General features: G+C 33.7%; 1 protein-coding gene and 1 long non-coding RNA gene across 2 annotated transcripts; both read right to left on the reverse strand.

The window, feature by feature from the left end:
• Positions 1-6,239: 6,239 nt before the first annotated feature.
• LOC118036236 (antimicrobial ginkbilobin-2-like protein) lies at positions 6,240-7,560 on the reverse strand. The gene has a single exon (XM_035041924.2). The coding sequence runs from the start codon at positions 7,096-7,098 to the stop codon at positions 6,370-6,372; it is 729 nt and encodes a 242-aa protein (XP_034897815.1). The 5' UTR covers positions 7,099-7,560; the 3' UTR covers positions 6,240-6,369.
• A 6,324-nt stretch (positions 7,561-13,884) lies between these two features.
• Positions 13,885-14,851, reverse strand: LOC118036237 (uncharacterized). The gene is made up of 3 exons (XR_004685342.2): positions 14,704-14,851; positions 14,432-14,564; positions 13,885-14,344 (listed from the first exon to the last, which is right to left on the reverse strand). It is a non-coding gene; the product is annotated as an uncharacterized lncRNA (long non-coding RNA).
• Positions 14,852-19,568: the final 4,717 nt, after the last annotated feature.

Raw genomic sequence — 19,568 nt, forward strand, 5'->3', positions numbered from 1 at the left:
TTTTTCATATTATTTATTTGTTGCAAATTTTTTTAAGTTGATTTTTTCTTCTTCTTTTTTCCAAGCATTTTGAGTATTATAGAGTGTTGATTTATATTAATTTAATTATTTTATAAAAAAATGATTTTTTTAATATTTTTAAATAATTACCAATGAAATTACATTTGGTATTTTTTCTAGGGAAATATCAATGAAATGAAATGGATAATTTTTTTTATGGTTTTTGTCAGTAAATTTATCGGTAATAATTGTTTTTATTACCAATGGACTTATTAACAGATAAAAAGTTACTAACAAAATATTAATGGGTTGATTCATTAGTTTTATTAGGGATATAATTTTCTATTTGAATTTACATGCAATTTTCATTTAGAAAACGACCTTGCAAGTCATCACACCGCTGAATCTCCCAAAATTAGATTCAAATGTTGTCGTTTTATCTATTTTAATTAGTTATTTTTTCTATTTTTGGATATTAATTTTGGATAAAATATAAAAGAATGAAAATAAAAAAGAAGGAAGAGATTCATAATTTGATGATGATCAACTTTGAGAGAAGAGTGGAGAAGTAACATAAAGTAACTGTTTATTATAAGAATATATGCACAGATTGATTGAGCATCCTTCCTGTGAAATATTTCATATTTTGAAAGGAACTCTGCCATTTTTATTTTTGAGTTGAAATAAATTAGACATAATATTTCCTCACTAAAAATCCAATAATAATTAAAACTCTAATTTGGTCATCTCAAGTTGAAATAATCTTATTCCTACCACCCCAAACAATAGATACACAACTATTATTTCGATTATTATAGTTGAGAAAAAAAAATCATAAATACAAAACTTCATATATTGGTGGTCTACCTGCAATTCAACCTCTAATTAAAAAATAGTCTTAGTCCATATACGGTGGTCCAAGAACACCTTACCTGTTTTTATTTTTTTAATAAAACAATGAAGGCCATTCAAGGTGTTTGACCACGATCCTAAATTATTTTAAACACCAGCTAGCAAGTGCTTATTTTTATGAATGTATTAAAATCAGAAATACTAACTACTCACCTTGTTTATCACATAGAAATTTCTCTTTTAAATCATGGCTTTTAGCATATTTTTCAAAAGAAAGCACTTAAGGAGGCTTGTCATGAGAAAGCTTACTGGCAAATACCTCTTAGGTAGGGAAATTTTCCTAGGTCACTTGGAAAAATTAAAGTAAAATTAATGAGTATAATGAAACAACATGTTTTATACAAAATAATGTTGTTTTATTTTCACTGTTCATTAAAAAAAACACAAAACATTGCCATTTTGAATGACACTGTGTATCTTCTTCTGCTCCTGAAACCCAAAGGCAGGGAAAAAAGGTTTTTCTTCCCGTCTTTTGTAACGTCTATCTCTCCCTCCTATTTGTCCAAAAATCTTGACACCACCCACACCTTATTTTAATGCATATGGTTAAGTTTCTCAAGATATAAAAAAAATCTCATATCTTATTTTCATACAAAAATAATAATAATATATGTTAGCATGCATTTTATATTTTAATAATCAGTTTATTAAAGTTATGAAAATTAGGTTCATATTTTAAAAATGCAAAAAAATATTTTATTTTGTTTTAGTATCTACAAATTTATAAAGAAGATGTGTGTGTGTGTGTGTGTGTGTATAGACACACACACACATTAGAATGATTAGGTTGTAATTGATAAAATAAGGATCTTCATATTGAGAAGAAATTTTCTTAAACTTTAGATAGATCAACAATTAAAAAATACAATAATACTCTAGTTATATAAAACAATCAAACAATGCAGCTTATCTAAGATAGAGTGTGTAAGGCCCGACCCACTCTCTCTTGCAGAATATTGTCCGCTATGGCTCAGCCAAATCCAGCTTCCACGCCTCACGGTTTTGTTCTTGGCAGCTCACAGGCCCCAAAACGAGTCCTGCAAGGTTAGGCACCAACTACCTTAATATAACATGGTAATAGACACTCTTCTTTTGATATGTGTACTAATTACGCAATCAATTCTCATGTTCTATCTTTGAGATCAGTTAGGGTTCTTAATGAACAAAATACTAGGTGGTGACTCTTATTATTTTTTTTCACTAATAAAACAAGAAATCATTGTCCTATCCATTTCTTGATTTCCATATATCAAGAGGACACTCACTGTGAGGTCATACATGTGCGACAATGTATTTTGTAATGCAATGCATTGTGCTTTTGCAAAGTTTTTTTTTTATATATATATATATAATATTAGCTTATTAAAATCATTAAAAAATACATAAAAAAAACATTAATTTGATCATTTTTTAAGCAAAAAATATTTTGAAAATCAAGCTAAACTAAAAATATATTTTTGAGTGATTAATCTGAAAACATACAAGGAATTAAGCAATAAATCATAGAATTATCAATACATTCATTATTAACATAGTAAATGTAAGGTTCAAACCTTTGACCCAAGCCCAAGCCTAAGTAAGCCTAAACCCAATCTAAGTTGATCTAGGTATATAAGAAAAAATCATAAGAATTTTTGGTCTGTGCCAAGCATCACATGCTTCTAATCACAGGACCTATTATATAATATTCACTGTATTTTAATTTAATTTGCCTGATGCAGCAGACAAATATGAAACGGGAATGCACATGGATTTCTTATGGAGATGTGTTAATCAGTGTAATAATAGTTATTTTTTAAAATATTTTTTTAAAAAAATATATTAAAATAATAATTTTTAAAAAATATTTTAATATCAGTATATTAAAATAATTTAAAAATAACAAAAAATATTAATTTAAAATAAAAAAAATTAAAGCAAAAAATCAAACAAATAATTCTCCACATTTATTAACTACTTTTCAGGAGACAAAATATTTTGAGCTCTGCAGTATCCAATAATTTTTATTTGGTCAATTATATATATATATAATAATATAATATACTTAACTTGATTTTTAATTTTTAATTTTTTGTATTTTAAAAATATTTTAAAAAAAATTTAATTTTTTTATTTGCTTCAAATTAATATTTTTTTGATATTTTTATATTATTTTAATGTGTTGATATCAAAAATAGAACATAAATTAAAAAATATCTACTTAACAAGTCAACTCTCAAAACTAGTATTAAAAAGCACTAAACTACTCCTAGCACTACAACATTTATTACTTCATGGTTGATACAGTGCATAACAATGTTTTATTACCTTACTATGATCGTTTTACCAATTCTCGACAAAGGAGTAAAGTTGGATCTAACACTTTATACTTTGATTATTCTCCATGCCACCCTTGCACCATTCCTATTTCTTAATCAAATTATCAATCCAAATAACATCGTACAATAAACAATCGTAATTGATGATGTTAATTTTTATGAAAACAACATCATTAATTCAAGTTAAACTGTCAAAGAAATAGATGTACACATCCACGTGAAATCAAAATCCTTATAAATTCGAAGTGAAGGATCAATGTGATAGTATTTCTTAATCTTTAGGCTTAATTACCAGCATTAATCAAGTTATTGTTAATTAAGCTATCTTCCCGATATTTTTTTTATTAACATAGATACTTGGATTAATTTACGCGTACTTTAATTAATTTTCACGGATTTTAAAATTAATAATTATATAAATCTTTAATGATTTTAAAAAATTTTAAACTCATAATTATTAAAAAATAAATTTAAAACTCGATCATACTTTCATGATATTTGATTGTGCAGGTGTCTATCCGATCGATCCAAGCAGTATGGTTGAGCACTTGAGATTGTGCTTATACGAGAGAGTGGGCAATTTTAAAATGATCAAGTGCCAACAATTAAGCAATGATCCACATGATTAGTGATAATTCATGCATGTAAGAGTGATAAGATTGTCCTAAAGAAGTATACCGTGATAACGAAGGGTTTAAGATTTATATAGCACGGTTTCGAATTTAAATTAGGATGTACATCTTTTATAAGAGACTGAACAACCAATGTTTTATTTATTTATCTAGACCATAAAATACATTTTTTTTTAAAATTAAAAAAAAAAAAAAAAAAAAATGCGATAAGATTGGACCTGATCTGTCAGAAAGTGCGGCCAGCTTGTTTATTGACCGAGCCATGATAAGATGGCAAATGCCCCCATTATCGTGATCGCGTGATAAGTGGGTTTTAGCTAGATTTTACAATACAAGGAGCTGCAGGAGGAACCACTTAGTCAGTCTTCTAGATGAAGGTTGAGAATCATGCATCTAATCACTTTGTGATCTTTTTAAGTGATGAGTAGGGTCAAATTTGGCATTCAGAATTTTCTCAAGTATAGCTGGTATACCTAATTCGGGGTAAATCCTGGAAAACAACTTGAATATTAAGATTATTTAAATTCGCTTGTTTTGATTAGATTTAATTATTTTAAAAAATAATTTTTATTATTGGATTATCAGGTCAATTTATGAGTTGCCAAACTAATATATGTTTATTATTTTTATTCAAAACAACATTATTTTACTAAATTTGTAAATTTATTTGTTGTTTGATCAGATTATTTAAGTTACATATTAATACATTATATCACTTGAGTTTATTGATATCTAAATTAGTTTAAAGTAAAAAGAAATATATGCAAACCCAAGTAATTTGTTTGGTCAAAGATGGGACTTGGTAAACGGTGTCGATGTGAGGGCAGTGTTTGGAGTTTGGGAGAGATCAAGCTCCTAAGATTGTTGAGAAATTTCTACTTTTTGATAATTAGTGCTGTGGTGGGAGTGCTCTCGAAAGTCAACTGCAAACATGCGGCGCGGTGGGACTTCTGTAAAATAGACCGATATATTGGAATTTGGAATGCTAATTACGAAGGACTCACTCACTACAGCAATGAATGATATTAGTGGACTTTACTGCATCAATCAATTACATAATTTTAGCATTTGTTGTGAACATTTATGTAATTAATAACATTATTTTCGAGAATTTGGACGTAATATTATCTAAATCTATTAGATATATTTATAAACAAACTACATCGACATCTTAAAATTCAATAAAAAAAAAATCCAAACAAGCCACATGAGTTTTCTTTCTAACAAAAACAAATTAGGTTGAGATTTTGATAGTGTTAATTTAAGATTTGTCTAAGAACCAATTCAATAAAAAAAACTTAAGTTGTTAGGTGAAATTTCAATAAATAATTTATATTATTCTCTAATACACCTTTCTCAAAAAGTTTTTTTTAGCATGAAACTTGTGTAAGCTATACTATCATAAACTTAATTTTTATCAAATAAATAAGAATGATAAAATTTAAACTCATGATTTTTTTATTATTAATACTCAGACATCATGTTAAAGAACCAATTCAATTTAAAAATTTAAACTGTTAAGTGAGATTTCAAAATATAATTTATATTATTCTCTAACAAGATTAAGATAATGTGCTTGATTTAGATTTACATTTATAATTTGTTGTTTAATAAAAAAATCCAACAAGTCAAATGAGTTTTTTTTTTTTTTTTTTTCATATGAAAACAAATATAAGTTCTTATCCGATCATTGAATTAGGTGTGCTAGCTGAGATTGATATCGTATGTCCAATTTAGGTTAAAATAATTCAAAAGTTGTTGTTTAAGAAATTTCTTTATTACTTCTAGATTCCTTTCAAAGTTAGGTTTTGAAAATTTTATTTTATTTGAGTTTTCATTAATTAGATCCTCGTCAGGTAGGTTTAACTTGCTATTTAAATAATTTTGTATATTATTTCTTAGAGTAATTAAGATAAATTAAAAAGTTCTCAATGCAGTATAGCTCTAATTTGAAATTTTTCAAAAAAAAAACTCTGTTTTTTTTTTTTCGTTATACATAGCGTCGTACTGGAATCGTAAAAAGCACATGAGATTTTGAGCTAGCGCGCACACACACTAAGATTCTTCTAAGACTAATTAATGATAAAAGGATAGAGTTGAAGTTTGAAAACGAGATGTCGTTGCTCTTATTTTATAAAAGTATTCTTGAACTTCAAACTCATTACAATCTCTTATTTTTAAATTTGAAAAAAAAACCAACCTCTGTAATCATTAGTTTAAACTGCTTCAAAAAAATCAGCCCAGTTCCACTTCAATTCGATAAACATCAGTTGATACCTTCTCGCAGCTGTATATCCTGTGATCATGCGCTAGTCAAAATAATGGATTTCTCATGTGTCAATCGTAACATTAACTAATGGGAGAAACTCATGGGATCTTCAAAGTAACCACACAGAAAACTTTTTATTCAATATTAATACATGAAAGTGACTAAAACATGAAGTGCGAACACATGAAATAAGGGTTTCATTCCCTTGATATAGTGTTCATGAACATTCTCCAAGTAGTTAAGCATTGACAAAAGGGTATATTTCATATCTGAAATTGCAGCTCCCACTGACAACTCTGCCACCTTCTTTCCCGTCACAGCAGCTTGGAAGTTCACCGATTATACCATCGAGGCATTTCTTACAGACAGCACTAGAAAGATCCCGAGTGCACTGGACCAATCCATATAGCTTGGTTGATTCTCCTAGCTCCATCTCTCCTGTTTCGTACAACTTGGGGGTTGCCTGAACTTTATTGGCGAGCTGGGTCAAAAGCTCTTTGGTCTTTCCGTTGAATGTAACTGGCTCACTTACAACTTTCACGTTCCACATATAGAACTTGTTTCCATTATCAATTTGGCCAAAGAATTCTTTGTTTGAGTACTTGAAAAGACAGTTATCATACCAAATGATGGCCGCTTTATTGTATGGACAGCGCTTTCGAATCTCACCGCCTGCCTCAACAACACAGGTCTTGCAATCTGAGGTTGAGGCGTCACCTCTACAAAGAGCAAGCCCGTATGCTTGGTCCGGGTTCTGGCCTATTGAACCCTGACCAAATCCTGTACTAGGGGCTTGATAGTAGAGGTAACCAGCAAGCTTGTTTAGGTTGGATTCATAAGGGCCATTGGCAGTGAAGTTCTCAGGAGTTGAACAGAAATGGAAAAGTGGGTCAGCTCCAAAACCAGTGTGGACAAGGAGAGAAAAGGCTAATAGACATAGAAAGGAGGCGAAGTTGGAGGAAGACATGGCTGCTAGAGCTGATTGATGATCTTAAACTTGGGATAATACTGGGATATATAAAGCAAAAACAGCATTGACTTGGATGGGGTTAAGGGGTTGACCCTTTCATTTGTTTTATTAGGGATAGAACTTTCTCTTTGAATTTGCTATGCTGAAGGCAAGAAATCTCAACTTTGAGTTTAGGTGATTTGAACAGTTGATGAATGTAAAAGCTAGCTACCACAAGTGGTTAAGAACTAGAGTAAGATGTAAGGAAGAAGGTATTCGATTCAAGCCCAATTCTAAAATGGTGCAACTTTTCCAGGAAACAAGATGGATTCTCGTGATCTAAACACCGGGATGATCTGATGCGAACAGTTCAACTAATGAGCCGACTGCTTGTAAAACATAAAAAATGATAATAAAAAAGAAGGAAGAGATTCATAATTTGACGATGAACAACTCTGAGAGAAGAGTGGAGAAGTAACAGAAAGTAAATGCTTATTATAAAAATATATGCACAGATTGATTGAGCAATATCCTTACTGTCAAATATTTTATATTTCCAAGGGAACTCTGCCATATTTATTTTAGAGTTAAAATTTAAAATTTTTTTGAACTTGTAACTTTTTGCTGCCGACACATTTATGGACAAAATAGATAGGTTCACAAATGAAATAAAGTCCACAAAAAAACCTGTACGTGTTAGATTTCAGATTATAAAGCTTGATGAAAATAACGATAACAATAAAATTTAATTATTGGATTGAATTTAATTTTTTTAAAAAGAATTTACATGCAGTTTTTATTTTTTTTTTAGAAAACAACTTTGCCAGTCACCATATCATTGAATTTTCCAAAAATAAATTCAAAAATTGTTGTTTTGTCTATTTAATTTAGTTATTTTTTTTTATTAATTTTGAATTTTAATTAGTTTTTCCTGTTTAGATTTAGATTTTTGATGAGAGGAATTCTATATAAATTATATAGTTAGAGTATTTTTTTTTAGATTCATGCTATTATTAGTCGGACTTTTATAAAACATCGAAGACTTTTCTATAATTTCTTAATAGTGTTAGGGTTGTAATTTTAAAAATTAAGAATCCTAATTTTTATCTTCGCGTATCAATTTTTGTTAATAAAATTAATTAGACAAAAATATTTCCTCACTAATTAAAAACCCAATAATAAAACTCTAATTTAGTCATCTCAAGTTGAAATAATCTTATTCCTACCACCCAAACCAACCACATGTCTTGAGAGCAATTGGAAGAAAATATGTGAAGATAAATAATTATTTTAAACAAATAAAAATGTAGGCTCATTTACTGACAAGTGAGTTTACTCTCTCAATTATTCTTTTGATGTATAATTTAAAACAAGCAGGTCACGAGAAAAAATAATCATAAATGCACAAGTTCATATATAAATGGGTGGTCTACATGTAATTCAACCTCTAATTATTAATTAAAAAAATAGTTTTAGTCCATATAAGTTGCGGTCCAACAACACCTTACCTGTTTTTAATTTTTTTTAATAAAAAAAATGAAGGCCATTCAAGGTGTTTGACCACGATCCTAATTAAATGATTTTAAACACCTACTAGCAAGTGCTTCTTTTCATGAATGTATTAATATCAGAAATACTAACTCATGGCTTTTAGCATATTTTCCAAATGAAAGCACTTAACGAGGCTTCACAAGATTACTGTTCTTCTGACGTCCAATCATTAGTTCAAGCTAGTGAACTTCGTATTGTTTAAGATTATTATTTTTAAAATATTTTTTTAAAATATATATTAAAATAATATATTTTTTTATTTTTTTAAATTTATTTTTAACATTAACATATCAAAATAATTTAAAATTATAAAATTTTTCTTTTAATATCTACAAATTAAAACAATATAAAAGTACATAAACAATATTAATTTAATGTTTTTTTTAAGTAAAACACATTTTAAAAAACAAGTTAAACTACAAAAACAAACCCATATAATTGAGCATTCCTAATCTCATACTTCACCTAATCTCCTTGCTAATTAATTTACTTAGAGTTCTAGTAACATTGACATTTTCAAACTAGACTATGTTTAGTGTTAGGCCATGTTTTTCAATAATTTCTTTTCTTTTCTGTTTTTTTTAGAGTGGTACTGAATAACAATAAATACTTGCTGAGACCTGTAATATCTACTTGCTTCCTTGATATGATACCATCTTCCAGAAAAACAACGAAATTGTGTGTACTCTAGTTTTTTTTTTTTTTTTTTTTTTTTAATTTTGATTGATAAAAAAACAAGGTAATTCAAAAACGTACGCAGAGTTTTCAAAGGGATTCAATTGTTTATTTTCTCTTAAAACTTCCTCTGTTACAAGCAGAATATATATAGCTACTCTCCATAAGAATCCCTACGTTTCAGATCCTATAGTTTAGGATTGATTTGCTAATTACATGGAAATCTATTTCTACTAGGATACAATCACGTATTTGCCGGGATGCTGGAATATATCTTTCCAGCTAATATCAGAGACAATGTAGGACTTGAATGTTGCAAATCCAACTTGGAGATAATTACCGCAATTGTTAACACTCCCCCTCAAGTTGGTGCGTAGATGTCACTCAATCCAATTTCGTTGAGAATTGCACTAAATGCGTGGTTTGACAGTGCCTTGGTTAGTATATCAGCGAGCTGGTCTTGAGATTGAACATGAGGAACTTCAATTAGCTTTTCTTCTAGCTTTTCCTTGATAAAATGCCATCAACTTCAACATGTTTAGTACGATCATGTTGAACAGGATTATGAGCAATATCACATGCTGCCTTGTTGTCACAATACAACTTCATAGGATTGACTGGCTTAATATGTAAATCTATCATCAGATTTCTAATCCACAACAATTCGCATATAGCTTTAGCCATCCCTCTATATTCAACCTCGGCACTTGATCTAGCAACTACCTCCTGTTTTTTACTTCGCCATGTAACCAAGTTTCCTCCTACAAACATGAAATAACCAAAAGTAGAACGTCGATCTTGAATAGAACCAGCCCAATTAGCATATGTATAACCATTAACATCCAAATTGTGTTCTTTTGTGAACAAAATTCCTTTTCCTGGAGACGACTTCAAGTAGCGTAAGATACGGGTGACAGCATTCATGTGTTCTTCGCTTGAAGAGTGCATAAATTGACTGACCACACTCAATGAATAAGCTAAATCAGGTCGAGTATGTGCAAGATACATTAACCTTCCAACCAACCTCTGATAGCGTTCTTTGTTAGTCGGAACTTGATTGGAATCACCATGTAGTTTCAAGTTCTCTTCCATAGGAGTGCTAGCTGGACTGCATGCTGTCATACCTGTTTCACTTAGTAAGTCTAAGACATATTTTCTTTGTGAAAGAAAAATACCTTTATCTGACTGTGACACTTTAATGCCCAAGAAATACTTCAACTCTCCAAGGTCTTTCATCTCAAACTCACGGGCAAGGTGCTCGTGTAATCTCTTCCTCTCTCCTGGATCATCTCCGGTTACTATTATATCATCAACATACACAATGAGAATTGTAATGTGTTTTTCATTATGCTTCAAGAATAAAGTGTGATCCGAGTTACTTTGTGTGTAACCAACTGTCTTCATAAAATTTGTGAACCTTCCGAACCACGCTCTGGGAGACTGCTTTAAACCATATAGGGATTTTCTCAACCTGCAGACCTGTTTATTACCTTCCGTTTGCTGTTTACAGCTAGGAGGTAATTCCATATACACTTCTTCTTAGAGAGTTCCATGTAGAAATGCATTCTTTACATCAAATTGATGTAGCGGCCAGTCAAGATTAACTGCTAGAGATAGTATAATATGAACAGTATTAAGTTTGGCCACTGGTGAAAAAGTCTCCATATAATCAATTCCATATGTTTGAGTATATCCCTTGGCTACCAGCCTTGCTTTGCACCGTTCAATAGTTCCATCAGCTTTGTATTTAATGGTGAAGACCCACCTACACCCAACAGGTTTCTTTCCTTTCGGCGAGTCAACAACGTCCCATGTTGAGTTTTTTTGAAGGGCTCCCTCCATCTAGGATCAGCCAAGGCTTCCTGCACATTGTCAGGAATAGATACAACAGATAATTGATGTACAAATGCCATTTTTTCGTTTGACAATCTATGATAGGATACATAGTTATTCATAGGGTATTTGAGTTTTGAGTGAAGGGTTGGTTCATAGTTCACCTTGGGTTTACCTCTTGTGACTCGATTAGGTAGTTCTTTTAGGGACTCAACTGGATGAATATCATGAGACTCAAGTCTGGAATCAACCGGGGAAGACAATTGGTTAACTGGTACATTGTGGGAAGCTGGCGGCCCCTCCAAGGTATTCTGGTTACCATCAACGATTTCTGGACCATTTTCACTGGTATACTCTTCCTTGTCCTGGTGTTCCTCTGTGTTCTCATTAACTGGACATTCTTCATTAGTCTCCAAGCTATCCAAAGTATCAATCAGTTGGTTACCATGTGCTCTGATACCAAGTCAAAAACTTACGCAGAGTTTTCAAAGGGATTCAATTGTTTATTTTCTCTTAAAACTTCCTCTGTTACAAGCAGAATATATATACCTACTCTCCATAAGAATCCCTACGTTTCAGATCCTATAGTTTAGGACTGATTTGCTAATTACATGGAAATCTATTTCTACTAGGATACAATCACGTATTTACCGGGATGCTGGAATATATCTTTCCAGCTAATATCAGAGACAATGTAGGACTTGAATGCTGCAAATCCAACTTGGAGATAATTACCGCAATTGTTAACAAGGTATAGGCACAGATTGTTTACCATATAAATCTCACAGCATAAGAGCAAGAATTCTTTACCCGACCTGCTCACAGAATAATAAGAAATATGCATAATTCTCTAACAGTTTATGCATATTCCCAGAATTCTTACAAAATAGTTGATTGCAGTTTGATAGTCAGACAGACCAATGACTTGGTATTCTCATTAAAATTAACAGAGTCTTTGAAAAGAGAGGAAGCTGTCAGCGTACAAGGATTCAACGACTCAAGGAAGACATAGAAGGAAGCCATAAATCATCGGAATTATCAGATACATTCATTATTAACATAGTAAAGAGCCACTTTGAAACCACAACAAGGAATAATGACTTAGAAATTCCAAAAATTCTTTTAAAAATGAAATCCCATCAGGTTCATCTTTGAGTGCTTAATTTGATGTCTGAAATCAGCTTCATCGAAGTGGCGCTCCTTTTTTCTTTTATATCAGGAATAAACTTAGTTTCTTTGTTAGGTGTTTTCCTCAAGTCTACGTACTTTCATCTTTAAATGGCAAACAATATTTTGCCTGCCCCTGCAGACAGGGTGAAATGAGGAAGCTTGCCATATGTTCCATTATTATAAAGACACTAAGCCTTTAAAATAAAGGATGGTTTATTAAGTTGGTAAATTGATATCTAAATGTTCTAAAAGTGTTTATATGGAGTCTTTTTTAATTAAAATAGATTGAAAATAGGTATTTTTAGAATAACTTCCCTGATTTCCAGCCATCATATATAGTGGTGGTTGGAATATGAGTTGGAAAACAAAACTTCTTCTACTTATTATTTTTTTTTAAAAAAGAGCGGACAACCTTTTAAAGTGAAAATAGACTTACGTATGCGAGTTTGGGTTGGAAGGCCTACATGCCTAGACTCTTTCTTTTAAAGATTTATGAGTGCTTCTAGGTCATAGATCGGCATGCCTTGCATTTAATTTTTTAACCTTTTCCTTTATATATAACTATACCTAAATAGAGATTTATGACAATAAATTTTTTAAACCTAGTTGAGTTTAGAATATGAATAAGGAGTTTGACAGATTAAACCATATCATCTAGGTTATTATCTTTTGAATGCATTTTTTATCCCTCAATTTTAAAATATACAATTCCATCATTTGTTATTAATAATTTTTTTTATTTCACTTAAAATTTTAAAAAATAAATACAATTTCACCTTCTATTGTCCAAGGTTTACTCTTGTTATCTCAGTTCAACATGTCTTTCATGTTCTTTGTTTAAAAAAATTTATTTAATGCAAAAAAGCTCTCATTCACTTTATTATAATATAATTAAATAAAAAATAATCTCTAAAATCAAGAATTTATTAAATCTAATATTATGCAATGACTGTTTGATTGATTTACTAAGGTAACTTAGCTGTTAATACACACACACACACACACACACACGTTTATTGAATCCGAGTGGACTAGTTTGATCTAGATCATGATGAGTTGAGGATTGACCGCTCTCACACTTACAACTGGTGATAATATGTTGACCATATAAATGTGAAGCAGGTGGACAGTTCTTCTAAGGGACTTTTTGGAAACACAGCCCATCATATAGTTGGCTAAGTGTGGAGTTATTTGTGACAAAAGAATTTATCAGCTCGCAATATCGAAATCCATCTCGGTAAAATGTTTCAGATGCGGCAGTTTCAATGCGGCCAAGTCCATCTGTCTGGTCAATTCCAGAGAGTGATTTTTCAAATCGAAGGCAATTGAAAAAAGAGGAAAACATACAAGGAATCCAAAATCAACAGACTTGAAAGATTTAATGTCTACAGACTTTTCACCAAGCATCCCTGCTTATGAAAATCTGAAGATTTAATGTCTACAGACTTGTTGTATCTGCAGCATTTTCTTGATTGTTTCATATGTTTCTCCCGGTTCTGAAGCTTGAAAATTCTCTACAACTTGCTTAAACTTTCAGTCATCTGTACAACCAAACAAAACTATTTACCATATAAATTTCACCTCACAAGAGCATGGATTCTCTATTTTCAGCTGTTAACTAAGAACAAACATAACTTCTGTGCCAGTCATGCGAACCCATTTCCTGAACTAGCAATGTCTCCATATAAAAATCTCACATCACTACAGACGATATAATTCAGTGATCGAAACCCAATTTATAGATTGTTGTGATGACACTGGCAACTGAGTTGAACCAGAATCTTCTGTTCCTGAAGCTGATCCAGAATTTTCCCTTGGCATGTAAAAACCTGGTCGTGATGGCGTGGGAGAGGTCATGGTGTTACCATTGAGCATCATGACAATCTGTGACATTTTAGGTCTGTCAGCAACCTGCTTCTTGAACACACAACAACCCTATGTGGATGCACTTCAAAATTTCATTTTCTGGCCTTTGCCCACCTAATGTAGGATCCGCCAACTCCAAAGCTTTTCCATTAGTCCAGTGTCGCCATGCCTGGAACAAATTATAACACTCAAGTTTTGCCCAATAATGGCAGCTACATTTTTCTTACACGACAAAACTATTTACCAGCATACTTACACAGCTTTGAAGATTTATTGAATTACGGAAACTAGAGATCTTTTGACCCGTGACAATCTCCAAAACCAGAATACCAAAGCTGTAAACATCGGATTTAGTTGAAAAGTGCCCCTTTTTAGCATACTCCGGTGCCCTGTAACCACTTTCATGTCAATAAAGCAAGAAATAGAATGCAAGTCTTCCATTATGTGCCAATGTATATAACTGTTAAGTCACATTTTATACATAGAAACTGTATCAAATGTAACAGAACTCAGAAGCTCAACACTTACTAAGCCCAGCAATTCGCTTGGTATTGCCTTGAGTTTGACTTCCCGAGAAAAGCCTGGCCAGCCCAAAATCAGAGATTTTAGGTTGCATGGAGACATCTAATGGCATAGCAAAGGCACAACAACCAACAAGCCTACAAGGAAAAACAATTATTCCTTATTATTACTTCATTCTCATACACATCAATCTCTATAAAATAAGCTCCTTACACTATTCATTCTCCTTTCATTTCTTGTACATCATTTCTTATTTTACATTTACAAACTTAAATATTGAAGAGTCTCCTATTCCGACAGGAGTCTTGTTTTTCTCAAGAGAGAGTGGAACAATCAAGTTTATTCACCCTGTCAGCTCATCAACTGGTGACTAAGTCTAACCAAGTAACCATCTTGTTAGCCCATCAACTAGTGACTAAGATTAGTCACCCCAAATAGCCCAAAACACAGTCGTGGAAAGGCCGGTATCTAATATGAAGTTCTTACGAATTCATCAATACAGAAATTCATGTAGGATCAAGGCCAAAATATTACCATCATTACTAGTTGAGTATTTTCTTGCAGTTGCAGTTGCAGTTGAATTGAGTTGAACTGCTGGGGATGAGAAGGAGGAGGTGACAGCATTGACAATGAAAAAGAATGAACATATCTCGTAGCGAATACTGCAGCTGAGAGCATATACCCAAGAAGCTACACTTTTACTCGAAAGCTGCACAATATAACCGATAATACTTCAAAGACCGCGTAAACATTCATCTCCTGTTAAGTTTCTGGTGCACTGAGCCATACCATATATATCAATAGAACTTGTGTAACTAGTCCTTCCGTCTGCTAATCTTGAAGTGTCAGCTGCAGCGTTGTTTGAGATGTTCCCAAGCAAACTTCCTAATTGACTCCTGAAAAGAAACGGGTCATCTGCATTCCGCAAGCTGAAAAAATAAAGCCTTATAGCACTGTCAGCAGTTGAAAAAAATTGCGAGTCCGAGTACTGTAGCGAACAATTCTCGTTGCATACAGAAGCAGGCATCTGGTTTGCACACAGTTGGATGATCTTTGTAGTGACAGAATTTGCAGAGGTTTTGCTAACTTCGTTGGATATAAAACCTGGACAATTTATGAGTCAATAAACCAGATTGGGGTTCTGCCCCACAGTAGAGATATAGTGGCCAGTTAAAGAAGCATTTGCAGCTAATGAAGTGAGGGTAAGATTTAGGTTCTGCTGATAGGCACTCCCAGAAGTGTAATTCATTGAATTATCACAGTATATAACGTCATGGCCTTTAGAAAGGTAGTAAAAATGAAGAATATATGAAACCAAGAGTAAGAAACGAGCATCTAACATCATCGATTGCATAATTGTCAGTTTTGTGAAGGCTGCAGAGGAAAGAATGAATGAGAAATGCATATAGTTTGACATGAAAATATTGAACTTAAACCAGACACATATATGAAATTTCTGAAGGGTTTCAACAAGAAAATTACGAGGTTAATGTAGGGTGAGAGGGCTGGATTTTGTTCAAGAAAGTCCAAGCTTATGAAAGAACAAGGATTTCACCTGTATTATTGTATCAGTCAAAAGAGAAGCCTAAGATGATAGAATTAATCTTGTTGTTTTATTTCAGTTTGTTTTGTTTTAATTCCAGCAGAGTTTAAGAGTAGACGTAACCGTTCATATAGAAGTTATGATTTAGAGGTTATTTAGTGGACGTAACTTTTCATATAGCAGTTATGATTTCAAGGTTACTTAGAGGACGTAACCTTTCGTATTTGCTTCTATATATAATAAGAAAATCAGAAAATGATGCAGTAAGTTAAGCATCACAAAAAGGCCTCTGTTCTTTGATTGTTTTGTCTCTGAATTTTGTGTGAGTTTCCCAAATTGTGTGACTGGCCGTAAGAAAGAATAACCTTCATTTGGTATCAGAGCCAAGGTTGTCAAAGCAATGGCCGGTGTTGAAGGAGATCAATCTAAGACGCTTGCAGTCGTCAATGCAAATTGGCGAAGAGGAGCCTCAATCCCGATCCATTATCCAATGTTAAGCGAAACGAACTACGGCATATGGGCTGTCAAGATGAAGATAATCTTGCGTTCGCTAGGAGTATGGTCAGTGATCGAAGGTGCAGACACAGACGACGACAAAGATCAAGGCGCTATGGTAGCCATCTCTCAAGCCGTGCCAGATGACGTGATGATGGCAATCGCGGAGAAGAAGACGGCAAAGGAGGCTTGGGACGCACTCAGGGAGATGCGAATTGGCGAAGATCGTGTCAAGAAGGCACGTGTACAAGTACTGAAACGACAATTGTACAAGGTGCATATGCAAGATTCAGAAACCATAAATGAGTATTCGATGAAGTTGACTGCCTTGGTTGGTGAGATCCGATCGCTTGGCGCGAAACTTGAAGAAAGCGAAGTTGTTGAAAAGCTGTTCAGTTCGGTTCCAGATCGATTTCTTCAAATCATTGGGACAATTGAGCAGTTTGGAGATGTAGACACAATGTCGGTTTCAGAAGCTATTGGGCGTTTGAGAACATTTGAAGAGGGATTGAAGGGGCGATCTCATACAGAGAGTACAGGAGAGCAGCTGCTATTCACCCAAACCGAAAGGGAAGCAAGAACCCCAAAGGCAAAGAAATATGAAAGTTTCAGCAACAACAAAAGAGGAGGACGTCACTGGAGAGGACATGGTAGTGGGCGTGGATATGGTGGAGGTCGAGGAAATGGTGAACGCACTAACGAAGACCGAAAGCCACGAAACTTCAACAAATCCAAGGTTAAGTGTTTCAATTGTAATGAATTTGGACACTTTGCAAAAGATTGTTCCAAGCCAAACCGAAGAGAGAGGGCTAATTTTGTTACAACACAAACCGATGATGAACCGGCACTACTGATGGCCGAAACTTGTGTTATCAGCCACTCAATACAGAACGAGCATGTGTTACTGCACGAAGACAAGGTGGTGCCAAAGATTAAAGGCACCCGAGAGAAGGCGTGGTATTTAGATACCGGCGCAAGTAACCACATGACCGGATGTATTGAAAAATTTGCTGAAATTGACACGACTATTACAGGGTCAGTCAAATTTGGGGATGGCTCGACTGTAAAAATCCAAGGAAGAGGTTCGGTTTTGCTTGAAGACTTCACAGGTGAACATCGAATACTTACTAATGTCTACTACATCCCAATGTTGAAGAGCAACATAATAAGCCTTGGCCAGTTGGATGAAAACGGATGCAAGGTTGTGATTGAAGGAGGTGTTATGACTATTTTGGACAGATTACAAAGGCTGTTAGCAAAAGTGAAGAGGTCAAGCAACCGGTTATATGTGCTTAACATAGCACCAGCTCTACCCGAATGCTTTCTGGTAAGGAGCAAAGAAGAAGCATGGCGATGGCATGCAAGATACGGGCATGTGAATTTTCATGCTTTGAAGTCTCTAAGTCAGAAACAGATGGTGCACGGCTTGCCCATAATCGAGCATGAAGATCGCATTTGTGATGGATGTTTGATTGGAAAACAACAACGAAAACCATTCCCTGCTGAATCAAATTTCAGAGCCGAGTACCCTCTTGAGTTGTGGCATATAGATTTTTGCGGGCCAATCACACCGACTACGAATGGGGGAAAGCGTTATTTTATGCTAATTGTCGATGATTGCACAAGGTTTATGTGGCAGGTTCTGATCTCAAGCAAAGCCGAGGCGTTTGAAAGTTTTAAAAGGATCAAAGCTGCAGCCGAAATGGAGAAGGGGTGTAAGTTGAAAGCTTTTCGAAGTGATCGTGGTGGTGAATTCACATCAAATGAGTTCAAGGGTTTTTGCGAATTAAATGGTATTAAACACTACCTTACTGCACCTTATTCTCCGCAGCAAAATGGTGTCGTGGAACGGAGAAATCAGACAGTGGTTGGCATGGCAAGAAGTTTGCTGAAAAGTAAAAGTGTTCCCGGCGAATTTTGGGGAGAAGCGGTGTCAACGGCAATTTACTTGCTGAACAGAGCACCAACTAAGAGTCTAGTTGACAAGACACCCTATGAAGCCTACTACAATCGAAAGCCAAGAGTTGAACACTTGCGAATTTTTGGATGCATTGCTCACGTGAAGAATGTCACACCTCACCTTCCGAAACTAGCAGATCGAAGTAAACCTATGGTGTTTATTGGATATGATTTGAATACCAAGGGTTATCGGATGTTTGATCCAAAGACAAAACAGGTGGTAGTGACTCGTGATGCCGTGTTTGATGAAGAAAAGAAGTGGGACTGGACTGATTCATCGGCTACAGAATCTAAACCAGCAAAGGATATCTTTACTGTTCTTTATTTTCCTGTTGCAGTTTCAAGTGATGCTGCCCATCAACGAATTGAGGAAGAGATGCTGCATCCTAATATGGCGTCTCCACATCCAGGGTTCTATCAATTTGGCGAGCCTGAGAATACATCTGCTGGTAGCAACAGAGCAGATGAATTCGGCTCTGGAAATGCTCAAACTCCAGTGTTGTTTCCTGTTGAGCAGATGGCATCCGAATTCATCCATCCAGAGGCATCAGAAGTGGGACCAAGAGGGAAACGAGACCTAAACAGTTTGTATGACAAAACCATTCCTACTGAATTGGATTATTCGGGGCTATGTTTGCTAGGAGAGGAGGAGCCTATGAGTTATGAAGAAGCAAGAACCGATTCAGCATGGAGAAAGGCTATGGAAGAAGAAATTTCCAGCATACAGGAGAATGCAACATGGAGGTTAGTTGCTTTACCAGAAAATCAAAAGCCAATTGGTTTGAAGTGGGTATTTAAATTGAAGAAAGATACTCAAGGGAGAATAATCAAACACAAGGCGAGGTTAGTAGCAAAGGGGTATGTTCAAAAGCAC

Source organism: Populus alba, chromosome 7 (genome assembly GCF_005239225.2).
Source record: "Populus alba chromosome 7, ASM523922v2, whole genome shotgun sequence".
Taxonomy (NCBI): Eukaryota; Viridiplantae; Streptophyta; class Magnoliopsida; order Malpighiales; family Salicaceae; genus Populus; species Populus alba.